This window comes from Pelobates fuscus, chromosome 6 (assembly GCF_036172605.1).
Source record: "Pelobates fuscus isolate aPelFus1 chromosome 6, aPelFus1.pri, whole genome shotgun sequence".
Taxonomy (NCBI): Eukaryota; Metazoa; Chordata; class Amphibia; order Anura; family Pelobatidae; genus Pelobates; species Pelobates fuscus.
In genome coordinates, this window is record NC_086322.1 from 217,369,343 (window position 1) to 217,383,563 (window position 14,221).

Consider the following 14,221-nt stretch of genomic DNA (forward strand, 5'->3'; position numbering starts at 1 on the left):
TTCATATGTCAGGCCCCACAAGCCGGTCTCATCCCCTACCCTAGCTCGGTGGATAAGATGGCTGTTGACACTGGAGGGGGTGAATGCGTCCTTCGGAGCGCATTCGGTTAGGGGCGCTGCGGCTTCCGGAGCTTTCATGGCAGGCGCTTCCCTTCAGGACATTTTGCGTTCGGCGGACTGGTCCCGTGAGGATACCTTTCGCCAATTCTACTTTAGACCGTCGGACCATGCTTCTTTTGCTTTGCTGTCGGAGCGTTAAAACAGCAAATATGAAGCCTCCTGTCATGCTATAAAATTGTAGATTATACTAGCTTTAGTGTAACTATAATCTTAATTTTATTAATGACAGGAGGCGAATATTTCCCACCCAGTTTTGTTTCCCCCCCCTTGTTTGGATGGAGTACTTTCTATTGTGTTTCTGTTGAATTCTGGTAGCCTGGGCTAGGTTTGGTGGTCTAGGGTTATGTATGGTGAAGTTGGGGGAGGTGTCTGGTATATTGTATTGCCGGTGATTGGTTATGGATTTCATGTCTTTTATACTGTCAGTACTGGATCGTGGGATTTATATTTTATCAGTACATTTCGTTCACTAATCAGTGTTTTTCGACTCTGTTTATTTCGTTTTAGTTTAATGGTTGGACTACAGTTCAAGGAATCGACGGCTTTGCGGGATGAAGTTCAAGATCACATCCATTCTCCGAAATTTCTTCAGGATGTTATTCATTGTTATGTTATATATTTTTTCATTTAATTGGTTTACTGGCATTGTTGTGTACGTTGTGTTGTCACAGCGTGAAAGAGGAAATGGTGGCTTAGGAGGAGCTTTATTTAGATGCCTTATGTTTTTGTCTTTGGTGTTTATCTCTCTATGTTAATGTGCTGCTGTGGAGATCTAGTAAAGAGAGACTTAAGCAAATATTCGCCTCCTGTCATTAATAAAATTAAGATTATAGTTACACTAAAGCTAGTATAATCTACAATTGTTCCTGTTTAATACACACCTGCAGTCGTCTGAATATTAGTGTTGGATGTTGGATAAATCACATCTGAAACAGCAAATGAGTGAGATAATATTATTGCTATGTGTATTTTATGTAACAGCCACACAATCTTTCCTTTAAAAGGGCACTATAGGCACCCAGACCACTTCATCTCAGTTAAGCAGTCTGAGTGCTTTGTTCACTTAATTTTGTCCATGCAGTGTAAAACATTGCCGTTCTGCAGACCAGCAATGTTTTCATTGCAGGGTTTAACTATCTCTAGTGGCTGTCATTCCGACAGACACAATAGGCACTTCCAAAGAAAAAAACTGAGCAAAACTCTGCTATTTCTATCAGATGGTCCCAGAGACACCATCTGATTGGTGCAGTGCAGCATTCTGCTCTGCATGAACACGAGCCACCAAATGCCTTTCTATGGGAAAGCATTTGATTGGCTGAGATCATCGATCACGATGATCTCAGTCAAAGGGCATGCCAAAGGGAAAAGACCAGCGCTACAACGGAGAAAGGGTAAGTAAAAGTAGGTGGGGCTGGTAACCTATACGACCACTAGTCCATAAAGTACTACTATGGTTAAAGTGTTCCTTTAACCATCAATAAAGCCCATTAAAAATTGGTGCCTTAGAGTAATATTAGTAGTAACAATTGGCCTAATTGACACAAATTGTGTCTTTTTAATACACACCTGCAGTGGTCTAAATTTTAGTGTTGGTTTAATCACATCTGAAACAGAAAAGGAGTGAGAGAACGTGATTGCAATGTGAATTTTATGGTAAAACCTTCCTTTCACCATCCAAACCTTTATTTCACCATGAATACATTTTCTTGAAATACAAAATGAAAGCCATGTGTCACTGTTTGCAGAAGGCACAAAACTAGTAATACAATGTAAGTAGGATATTACTTCCCTGCAGAGGGATTAAGATAGATTGGGGGACTGGGCACTCAAATGGCAGATGAAATTTACTGTAGGTATGTAGGCAAAGTTATGCACTTCGGGGTGAAGAACGCAAAACCAACTAAATGATAGGGAAATAGGGAAAAATATCACATGAGAAAAGATCTAGGAACTGCTATCAGCAACAAACTAGGCAACAATGTGCAGTATTAATCAGCAGTTTCTAAGGCCAGTAAAGTACTGTCAAGCATAAAAAAGGGCATTAATTCTCGGATGAAAACATAATTTTGCCCCTTTAGAAAGCACTGGTAAGACCACAGCTTGCAGTGGCGTACATACCGGGGTCGCAGGGGTCGCGGCCGCGACCGGGCCCGGCCCACCAGGGGGCCCGGCCACCTGCGACCCAGGTATGTACCCACAGGGCCAGCTTCTTCTGCTGGGGGGCCCCAGGAGCCGGCCACCTCAGGGCCCCCCGAGGCTGGCCCTACTGTCACCCGGCTGGCGGGCGCGCGAGGGAGCACTGTCCCCTGAGTGCTCCCTCTTCAGCTCCCTCGCGCACCGCACTGAAATCGGAGCCGGAAGATGACGTCATCTTCCGGCTCCGGCATCAGTACGCGGCGCGCGAGGGAGCTGAAGAGGGAGCACTCAGGGGACAGTGCTCCCTCGCGCGCTCGCCAGCCGGGAGACAGCAGGGCCAGCAACACCTCTGGACCCCAGGGAATCCCCTCAGCTCTCCCACAGGTAAGGAGGCTGGGGGGATTAAATTTAAAACAAAAAAAAAGCAACGTGTGAGTGTGTTAGTTAGTGTGTTAGTGTTAGTGTGTTTGTTTGTGAGTGTGTTAGTGTTAGTGTGTTTGTTAGTGAGTGTGTGTGTGTTAGTGAGTGTGTTAGTGTTAGTGTGTGTGTTAGTGAGTGTGTTAGTGTTAGTGTGTTTGTTAGTGAGTGTGTGTGTGTGTTAGTGTGTTTGTTAGTGAGTGTGTGTGTGTTAGTGAGTGTGTTAGTGTGAGTGTGTGAGTGTGTGTGTTAGTGTGAGTGTTAGTGTGTGTGTGTTAGTTTTAGTGTGTGTGTGTTAGTGAGTGTGTTAGTGTGTGTGTGTGGGTTGTGTGTACACCACTGACAGCTTGATTTTAGATATGAAGAAAGGTTAACAAATTCAAATCAGTTTAGTTTAGAAAAATGGCGCCTCAGAGGGGATATGATAGCATTTTACAAATATATCCGGGGTCAATACAAACCATTGCCTAAAAATCTGTTCATCACCTACTAAGACTGGATGAAAGGAGATTTAGTCTAAGGCAAAGGAAGGGTTTTGTTACAGTAAGGATGTGATGAATTCTTTAAAAAAAAAATTAAAAAATTCAGGAATATAATATTTAATATGTCGGGTAACAGTTTCTTGATGCAAGGAGAGAGCAGACTGTCATTCTGGGGTCGAGTTTGTTGCAAAATTGGAAAGCACTTCAAACTGGTTATTTTGCCTTCTTTTAGATCAACAGAAAAAAACAAATGTGAAACAGGTTGAACTAAATGGACACAAGTCTTTTTTAAACCAAAATATATAACTGTCTAACCATCAATAAAAGCCACCAGGGGACTATAGTGTTATAAATGCACATTTGTATTCCTATTGCTAAAGAGTTCTTTTAATTCAATACAGTTGCTTTAATGGTGATGCCCAGAGTGATATTAGTTGTAGTAGAAGCCTAACTGACACAAACTGTCTCAAATAATGCAGTGGTCTGAATTTTAGTGTTGTTTGATGGATTAGTCACATATGAAACAGCAAATAGGTGAGAGAACATGATTGCGTTGGGTATTTTCTGTTAACAGCCACCCAAACCTTCCTTTAAATTGACACTATAGGCACCCAGACCACTTAATCTCAATATAATGGTCTGGCTACAATGTCAACCCCATTTTCACTCTGCAGCTAAAAACATTGCCACACAGCATTAGGAAAACACAACACTAACGTTTCAGTGCTCCTTTAACCATCAATAAATTTGGTTGTAGGTGATGCCCAGAGTAATATTAGTTGTAGTAGTAACACTGTCTAATTTACATGAATTGAACAGGAAAGGATTGAGACAAATGATCGCAATGGGTATTTTATGGTAACAACCACCCAAACCTTCCTTTAACCATCAATAAAGTTGGTTAAAATGTGGTGACCAGAGTAATATTAGCTGTAGTCGTAACACTGCCTAATTGACATGAATTGTCTCTGTTTCATACACACCTGCAGTAGTCTGAATTTTAGTGCTGGATGTTGGATTAATCACATCTGAAACAGCAAATGAGTGAGAGAACATGATTGCGTTGGGTATTTTAATGGTAGCAGGCACCCAAACCTTCCTTTAAATTTACACTATATGCACCCAGACCACTTCATTTCAGTGAAGTGGTGTGAGTGCCATGTCCACCCCATTTTAAATCTGAAGCTGAAAACATTGCTATTCTGTAGAACGACAGTGTTTTATTGCATGGTTTAAGTGTCTCTAGTGGCTGTCACGCCTACAGCCACTAGAGTCGTAGCCACCCAAACCTTCCTTTAAATTTAAACTATAGTCACCCAGACCACTTCATCTCAATGAAGTGGTTTGAGTGCCATGTCCACCCCATTTTAAATCTGAAGCTGAAAACATTGCCATTCTGTAGAACGACAGTGTTTTATTGCATGGTTTAAGTGTCTCTAGTGGCTGTCACGCCAACAGCCACTAGAGTCGCTTCTGAGGAATAGAGAAAATCTTTGCTATTTCTATCAGATTGCCTTAGAGGCACCATCTGATTGGCGCTGCATGGTGTTTTGCCATGCATGCGCACTAACCTCCCAATGCTTTCTTAAAGGAAAGAATTGGATCTCAGCCAAGGAGGCATGCCAGAAGGACCAACACCAACACTGTGATAGAGAAAAGGAAATTTAAAAAAGTACTTCTTTATCTCCCTCAAGGTGAGGGACGGTCACCAGGGTGCAATAACTTTAGTAAAATACATTTGTATTCCTAACGCTACAGTGTTAGTTTAACCATTGATAAAGTTGGTTAAAAGGTGATGCCCAGAGTAATATTAGTTGTAGTAGTAACACCTGGCCTAAGTTACATGAATTGTGTTTATTTAATACACACCTGCAGTAGTCTGAATTTTAGTGTTGGTTATTGGATTAATCACATCTGTAACAGCAAAGGGGTGAGAGAATGTGATCGCAATGAGTATGTTATGGTAACAGTCACCCAAACCTTCCTTTACCATTAATAAAGTTAGTTAAAAGGTGGTGCCCATAGTAATATTACTTGTAGTAGTAGCAATTGGCCTAATTGACATAATTGTGTTTATTTAATACACACCTGCAGTTGTCTGAATTTTAGTGTTGGTTGTTGGATTAATCACACCTGGAACAGGAAAGGATTGAGACAAATGATCGCAATGGGTATTTTATGGTAACAACCACCCAAACCTTCCTTTAACCATCAATAAAGTTGGTTAAAATGTGGTGACCAGAGTAATATTAGCTGTAGTCGTAACACTGCCTAATTGACATGAATTGTCTCTGTTTCATACACACCTGCAGTAGTCTGAATTTTAGTGCTGGATGTTGGATTAATCACATCTGAAACAGCAAATGAGTGAGAGAACATGATTGCGTTGGGTATTTTAATGGTAGCAGGCACCCAAACCTTCCTTTAAATGTACACTATATGCACCCAGACCACTTCATTTCAGTGAAGTGGTGTGAGTGCCATGTCCACCCCATTTTAAATCTGAAGCTGAAAACATTGCCATTCTGTAGAACGACAGTGTTTTATTGCATGGTTTAAGTGTCTCTAGTGGCTGTCACACCTACAGCCACTAGAGTCGCAGCCACCCAAACCTTCCTTTAAATTTAAACTGTAGGCACCCAGACCACTTCATCTCAATGAAGTGGTTTGAGTGCCATGTCCACCCCATTTTAAATCTGAAGCTGAAAACATTGCCATTCTGCAGAACGACAGTGTTTTATTGCATGGTTTAAGTGTCTCTAGTGGCTTTCACGCCAACAGCCACTAGAGTCGCTTCTGAGGAATAGAGAAAATCTTTGCTATTTCTATCAGATTGCTTTAGAGGCACCATCTGATTGGCGCTGCATGGTGTTTTGCCATGCATGCGCACTAACCTCCCAATGCTTTCTTAAGGCACAAAATTGGATCTCAACCATGAGGCATGCCAGAAGGACCGACACTGGCACTGTGATAGAGAAAAGGAAATGAAAAGTACTTTTTTATCTCCCTCAAGGTGAAGGACGGTCACCTGAATGGTCACCAGGGTGCAATAACTTTAGTAAAATACATTTGTATTCCTAACGCTACAGTTAGTTTAACCATTGATAAAGTTGGTTAAAAGGTGATGCCCAGAGTAATATTAGTTGTAGTAGTAACACCTGGCCTAATTTACATGAATTGTGTTTATTTAATACAAACCTGCAGTAGTCTGAATTTTAGTGTTGGTTATTGGATTAATCACATCTGTAACAGCAAAGGGGTGAGAGAATGTGATCGCAATGAGTATGTTATGGTAACAGTCACCCAAACCTTCCTTTACCATTAATAAAGTTAGTTAAAAGGTGGTGCCCATAGTAATATTACTTGTAGTAGTAGCAATTGGCCTAATTGACATAATTGTGTTTATTTAATACACACCTGCAGTTGTCTGAATTTTAGTGTTGGTTGTTGGATTGATCACATCTGGAACAGGAAAGGATTGAGACAAATGATCGCAATGGGTATTTTATGGTAACAACCACCCAAACCTTCCTTTAACCATCAATAAAGTTGGTTAAAATGTGGTGACCAGAGTAATATTAGCTGTAGTCGTAACACTGCCTAATTGACATGAATTGTCTCTGTTTCATACACACCTGCAGTAGTCTGAATTTTAGTGCTGGATGTTGGATTAATCACATCTGAAACAGCAAATGAGTGAGAGAACATGATTGCGTTGGGTATTTTAATGGTAGCAGGCACCCAAACCTTCCTTTAAATTTACACTATATGTGCCCAGAGTAATATTAGTTGTAGTAGTAACACTGTCTAATTTACATGAATTGAACAGGAAAGGATTGAGACAAATGATCGCAATGGGTATTTTATGGTAACAACCACCCAAACCTTCCTTTAACCATCAATAAAGTTGGTTAAAATGTGGTGACCAGAGTAATATTAGCTGTAGTCGTAACACTGCCTAATTGACATGAATTGTCTCTGTTTCATACACACCTGCAGTAGTCTGAATTTTAGTGCTGGATGTTGGATTAATCACATCTGAAACAGCAAATGAGTGAGAGAACATGATTGCGTTGGGTATTTTAATGGTAGCAGGCACCCAAACCTTCCTTTAAATTTACACTATATGCACCCAGACCACTTCATTTCAGTGAAGTGGTGTGAGTGCCATGTCCACCCCATTTTAAATCTGAAGCTGAAAACATTGCTATTCTGTAGAACGACAGTGTTTTATTGCATGGTTTAAGTGTCTCTAGTGGCTGTCACGCCTACAGCCACTAGAGTCGTAGCCACCCAAACCTTCCTTTAAATTTAAACTATAGTCACCCAGACCACTTCATCTCAATGAAGTGGTTTGAGTGCCATGTCCACCCCATTTTAAATCTGAAGCTGAAAACATTGCCATTCTGTAGAACGACAGTGTTTTATTGCATGGTTTAAGTGTCTCTAGTGGCTGTCACGCCAACAGCCACTAGAGTCGCTTCTGAGGAATAGAGAAAATCTTTGCTATTTCTATCAGATTGCCTTAGAGGCACCATCTGATTGGCGCTGCATGGTGTTTTGCCATGCATGCGCACTAACCTCCCAATGCTTTCTTAAAGGAAAGAATTGGATCTCAGCCAAGGAGGCATGCCAGAAGGACCAACACCAACACTGTGATAGAGAAAAGGAAATTTAAAAAAGTACTTCTTTATCTCCCTCAAGGTGAGGGACGGTCACCAGGGTGCAATAACTTTAGTAAAATACATTTGTATTCCTAACACTACAGTGTTAGTTTAACCATTGATAAAGTTGGTTAAAAGGTGATGCCCAGAGTAATATTAGTTGTAGTAGTAACACCTGGCCTAAGTTACATGAATTGTGTTTATTTAATACACACCTGCAGTAGTCTGAATTTTAGTGTTGGTTATTGGATTAATCACATCTGTAACAGCAAAGGGGTGAGAGAATGTGATCGCAATGAGTATGTTATGGTAACAGTCACCCAAACCTTCCTTTACCATTAATAAAGTTAGTTAAAAGGTGGTGCCCATAGTAATATTACTTGTAGTAGTAGCAATTGGCCTAATTGACATAATTGTGTTTATTTAATACACACCTGCAGTTGTCTGAATTTTAGTGTTGGTTGTTGGATTAATCACACCTGGAACAGGAAAGGATTGAGACAAATGATCGCAATGGGTATTTTATGGTAACAACCACCCAAACCTTCCTTTAACCATCAATAAAGTTGGTTAAAATGTGGTGACCAGAGTAATATTAGCTGTAGTCGTAACACTGCCTAATTGACATGAATTGTCTCTGTTTCATACACACCTGCAGTAGTCTGAATTTTAGTGCTGGATGTTGGATTAATCACATCTGAAACAGCAAATGAGTGAGAGAACATGATTGCGTTGGGTATTTTAATGGTAGCAGGCACCCAAACCTTCCTTTAAATGTACACTATATGCACCCAGACCACTTCATTTCAGTGAAGTGGTGTGAGTGCCATGTCCACCCCATTTTAAATCTGAAGCTGAAAACATTGCCATTCTGTAGAACGACAGTGTTTTATTGCATGGTTTAAGTGTCTCTAGTGGCTGTCACACCTACAGCCACTAGAGTCGCAGCCACCCAAACCTTCCTTTAAATTTAAACTGTAGGCACCCAGACCACTTCATCTCAATGAAGTGGTTTGAGTGCCATGTCCACCCCATTTTAAATCTGAAGCTGAAAACATTGCCATTCTGCAGAACGACAGTGTTTTATTGCATGGTTTAAGTGTCTCTAGTGGCTTTCACGCCAACAGCCACTAGAGTCGCTTCTGAGGAATAGAGAAAATCTTTGCTATTTCTATCAGATTGCTTTAGAGGCACCATCTGATTGGCGCTGCATGGTGTTTTGCCATGCATGCGCACTAACCTCCCAATGCTTTCTTAAGGCACAAAATTGGATCTCAACCATGAGGCATGCCAGAAGGACCGACACTGGCACTGTGATAGAGAAAAGGAAATGAAAAGTACTTTTTTATCTCCCTCAAGGTGAAGGACGGTCACCTGAATGGTCACCAGGGTGCAATAACTTTAGTAAAATACATTTGTATTCCTAACGCTACAGTTAGTTTAACCATTGATAAAGTTGGTTAAAAGGTGATGCCCAGAGTAATATTAGTTGTAGTAGTAACACCTGGCCTAATTTACATGAATTGTGTTTATTTAATACAAACCTGCAGTAGTCTGAATTTTAGTGTTGGTTATTGGATTAATCACATCTGTAACAGCAAAGGGGTGAGAGAATGTGATCGCAATGAGTATGTTATGGTAACAGTCACCCAAACCTTCCTTTACCATTAATAAAGTTAGTTAAAAGGTGGTGCCCATAGTAATATTACTTGTAGTAGTAGCAATTGGCCTAATTGACATAATTGTGTTTATTTAATACACACCTGCAGTTGTCTGAATTTTAGTGTTGGTTGTTGGATTGATCACATCTGGAACAGGAAAGGATTGAGACAAATGATCGCAATGGGTATTTTATGGTAACAACCACCCAAACCTTCCTTTAACCATCAATAAAGTTGGTTAAAATGTGGTGACCAGAGTAATATTAGCTGTAGTCGTAACACTGCCTAATTGACATGAATTGTCTCTGTTTCATACACACCTGCAGTAGTCTGAATTTTAGTGCTGGATGTTGGATTAATCACATCTGAAACAGCAAATGAGTGAGAGAACATGATTGCGTTGGGTATTTTAATGGTAGCAGGCACCCAAACCTTCCTTTAAATTTACACTATATGTGCCCAGAGTAATATTAGTTGTAGTAGTAACACCTTGCCTAATTTACATGAATTGTGTTTATTTAATACACACCTGCAGTAGTCTGAATTTTAGTGTTGGTTATTGGATTAATCACATCTGTAACAGCAAAGGGGTGAGAGAATGTGATCGCAATGAGTATTTTATGGTAACAGTCACCCAAACCTTCCTTTACCATTAATAAAGTTAGTTAAAAGGTGGTGCCCATAGTAATATTACTTGTAGTAGTAGCAATTGGCCTAATTGACATAATTGTGTTTATTTAATACACACCTGCAGTTGTCTGAATTTTAGTGTTGGTTGTTGGATTAATCACATCTGGAACAGGAAAGGATTGAGACAAATGATCGCAATGGGTATTTTATGGTAACAACCACCCAAACCTTCCTTTAACCATCAATAAAGTTGGTTAAAATGTGGTGACCAGAGTAATATTAGCTGTAGTCGTAACACTGCCTAATTGACATGAATTGTCTCTGTTTCATAAACACCTGCAGTAGTCTGAATTTTAGTGCTGGATGTTGGATTAATCACATCTGAAACAGCAAATGAGTGAGAGAACATGATTGTGTTGGGTATTTTAATGGTAACAGGCACCCAAACCTTCCTTTAAATTTACACTATATGCACCCAGACCACTTCAATTCAGTGAAGTGGTGTGAGTGCCATGTTCACCCCATTTTAAATCTGAAGCTGAAAACATTGCTATTCTGCAGAACGACAGTGTTTTATTGCATGGTTTAAGTGTCTCTAGTGGCTGTCACACCTACAGCCACTAGAGTCGCTTCTGAGGAATAGAGAAAATCTTTGCTATTTCTATCAGATTGCCTTAGAGGCACCATCTGATTGGCGCTGCATGGTGTTTTGCCATGCATGCGCACTAACCTCCCAATGCTTTCTTAAAGGAAAGAATTGGATCTCAGCCAAGGAGGCATGCCAGAAGGACCAACACCGACACTGTGATAGAGAAAAGGAAATTTAAAAAAGTACTTCTTTATCTCCCTCAAGGTGAGGGACGGTCACCAGGGTGCAATAACTTTAGTAAAATACATTTGTATTCCTAATGCTACAGTGTTAGTTTAACCATTGATAAAGTTGGTTAAAAGGTGATGCCCAGAGTAATATTAGTTGTAGTAGTAACACCTGGCCTAATTTACATGAATTGTGTTTATTTAATACACACCTGCAGTAGTCTGAATTTTAGTGTTGGTTATTGGATTAATCACATCTGTAACAGCAAAGGGGTGAGAGAATGTGATCGCAATGAGTATTTTATGGTAACAGTCACCCAAACCTTCCTTTACCATTAATAAAGTTAGTTAAAAGGTGGTGCCCATAGTAATATTACTTGTAGTAGTAGCAATTGGCCTAATTGACATAATTGTGTTTATTTAATACACACCTGCAGTTGTCTGAATTTTAGTGTTGGTTGTTGGATTAATCACACCTGGAACAGGAAAGGATTGAGACAAATGATCGCAATGGGTATTTTATGGTAACAACCACCCAAACCTTCCTTTAACCATCAATAAAGTTGGTTAAAATGTGGTGACCAGAGTAATATTAGCTGTAGTCGTAACACTGCCTAATTGACATGAATTGTCTCTGTTTCATACACACCTGCAGTAGTCTGAATTTTAGTGCTGGATGTTGGATTAATCACATCTGAAACAGCAAATGAGTGAGAGAACATGATTGTGTTGGGTATTTTAATGGTAACAGGCACCCAAACCTTCCTTTAAATTTACACTATATGCACCCAGACCACTTCATTTCAGTGAAGTGGTGTGAGTGCCATGTCCACCCCATTTTAAATCTGAAGCTGAAAACATTGCCATTCTGTAGAACGACAGTGTTTTATTGCATGGTTTAAGTGTCTCTAGTGGCTGTCACACCTACAGCCACTAGAGTCGCAGCCACCCAAACCTTCCTTTAAATTTAAACTGTAGGCACCCAGACCACTTCATCTCAATGAAGTGGTTTGAGTGCCATGTCCACCCCATTTTAAATCTAAAGCTGAAAACATTGCCATTCTGCAGAACGACAGTGTTTTATTGCATGGTTTAAGTGTCTCTAGTGGCTTTCACGCCAACAGCCACTAGAGTCGCTTCTGAGGAATAGAGAAAATCTTTGCTATTTCTATCAGATTGCTTTAGAGGCACCATCTGATTGGCGCTGCATGGTGTTTTGCCATGCATGCGCACTAACCTCCCAATGCTTTCTTAAGGCACAAAATTGGATCTCAACCATGAGGCATGCCAGAAGGACCGACACTGGCACTGTGATAGAGAAAAGGAAATGAAAAGTACTTTTTTTTATCTCCCTCAAGGTGAGGGACGGTCACCTGAATGGTCACCAGGGTGCAATAACTTTAGTAAAATACATTTGTATTCCTAACGCTACAGTTAGTTTAACCATTGATAAAGTTGGTTAAAAGGTGATGCCCAGAGTAATATTAGTTGTAGTAGTAACACCTGGCCTAATTTACATGAATTGTGTTTATTTAACACACCTGCAGTAGTCTGAATTTTAGTGTTGGTTGTTAGATTAATCACATCTGTAACAGCAAGGGATTAAGACAATATGATCGCAATGGGTATTTTATGGTAACAGTCACCCAAACCTTCCTTTAAATCAGCACTATAGGCACCCGGATCACCCAGAGCAGGGTCATGGCACCCAGATAGATTTCAATGAAGTGGTCTGGTTGCCATGACCCTACTCCTGTATTAAAATTGCAGCTAAAAACATTGACATTCTTTATCACAGCAATGTTTTCATTGCAGGATTTAAGTGCCTCTGGTGGATATCACTCAAACAGCCACTAGAGACACTTCCTATGAAATAAAAGTGCAAAACTCTGCTGTTTCTATCAGATGGTCTCAGAGAAACCATCTAGTTGGCGCAGCATTGGAAAGCATTGTGTTGACTGAGATCATCAATGGCAATTCGTTGTGAGGATTCGGTTAGTCTGACTAGTTCTGTAATGTTTGTTCAGAAGCATTCAGAAAATCAGTAATATACGCATACGAGCCAATTTAAACCACAGGAATCTGAGATTGATCAACGAGCGCATGGTGGTCAGGCATCAGGCAGGATGCACATTCCCAGGTTATCATTCACTTTATGCAAGTGAAATGATAATTAGAATAATTATTTGCCTGTTGACAGTACTGAGTAAATAGATTTTAAAAAAATAAACAAAAAAAATCTTGACAGTTTTGGCCTAGTGGATACATTTTATTGTTGGCTGTTGGATTAAAAGGACACTATAGGCACCCAGGCCACTTCTGCTCATTGCAGTGGTCTGGGTGGATAGTCCCAGGACCCTGACCCTGCAAAGGTAATTATTGCAGTTTTTAATCAACTGCAATAATTACCTCGGAGGGTTAACTCCGTCTCTAGTGCTTGTTTTCCAGACAGTCACTATAGGGACTTGCGGATCGTTAGGCCACTTTTGGTATCCAAACTGACTCTGGATGTCCTCACGCTATGCATGATGACATCCAGCGTTATGAAAAATCCCATAGGAAAGTAATATATATGGGAAATACTAATGCGAGCGTGGCCATTACCTTAGCGGTCATGCTCATTAGTTCTTCCCTGCTGGGTGACACTAGCAGGGAAGGAGCAAAGGCAGATCCGCGCCAGTGTGGAGGGACATCGGCGCTGGACTCTGGAAAGTGACAGAGGTGGAAAACTTTGTTTTCTTGGCTATATAGTTTCCCTTTAATAAAATCTGAGACAACAAAGGAGTGAAAGAATGTGATTGCAACAGGTATTTTAATGGTAACAGACAACCAAACCTTCCTTTAACCATCAAAAAAGGGTATATAGTGTAATATTAGTAGTAGCAATTAGTCTTATTGGCATAAATTGTGTCTGTTAATACACACCTGCAGTAGTCTGAATGATAGTGCTGGTTGTTGGATTAACCACACCTGAAAAATCAAATAAGTAAGAGAATATGACTACAACGGGCATTTTTATACACTCTCTGCCAACACAGCCCCTTGTCTATTCCCAAGCCCATAGTAGTAATCTTTTTTTGTTTTTTTAATTCTTTATTTCTGTGTCACGCTGCACTAGCGTCAGAATCAGCAATCAAACATCAAATACAGGAGCATCAGCTCCATACATATGGCAATTCACAATAGATGGTACAATATGCAGCATGAACATTTTTAATATTGAGCGGATACAACTAGGTGGGTAACTCGCGTGACTAGCGATATGTGTTGGTTTTTGTTCCACTGATGGGGACAT

General features: G+C 40.3%; 1 protein-coding gene across 1 annotated transcript; it reads right to left on the reverse strand.

Annotated features, from left to right (window-relative positions):
- Positions 1-990: 990 nt before the first annotated feature.
- Positions 991-13,939, reverse strand: LOC134566131 (uncharacterized). The gene is made up of 19 exons (XM_063425836.1): positions 13,852-13,939; positions 12,468-12,512; positions 11,576-11,620; positions 11,358-11,402; positions 11,139-11,183; positions 10,447-10,491; positions 10,229-10,273; positions 10,010-10,054; positions 9,801-9,845; positions 9,364-9,408; positions 8,254-8,298; positions 8,035-8,079; positions 7,149-7,193; positions 6,791-6,835; positions 6,354-6,398; positions 5,462-5,506; positions 5,025-5,069; positions 4,139-4,183; positions 991-1,046 (listed from the first exon to the last, which is right to left on the reverse strand). Exons 1-19 carry the CDS (start codon positions 13,937-13,939, stop codon positions 991-993), a joined length of 909 nt encoding a protein of 302 aa, XP_063281906.1.
- Positions 13,940-14,221: the final 282 nt, after the last annotated feature.

Coding starts and splice junctions, on each gene's coding strand:
- LOC134566131 (XM_063425836.1), bottom strand. CDS start 13,939: ATGCCCGTTGTAGTCATATTCTCTTACTTATTTGATTTTTCAGGTGTG. Junction 5,507..6,353: donor TAAAATTCAGACTACTGCAG/GTTTGTATTAAA, acceptor TTGCTGTTTCAG/ATGTGATTAATCCAACATCC. Junction 4,184..5,024: donor TAAAATTCAGACTACTGCAG/GTGTGTATTAAA, acceptor TTGCTGTTTCAG/ATGTGATTAATCCAACATCC.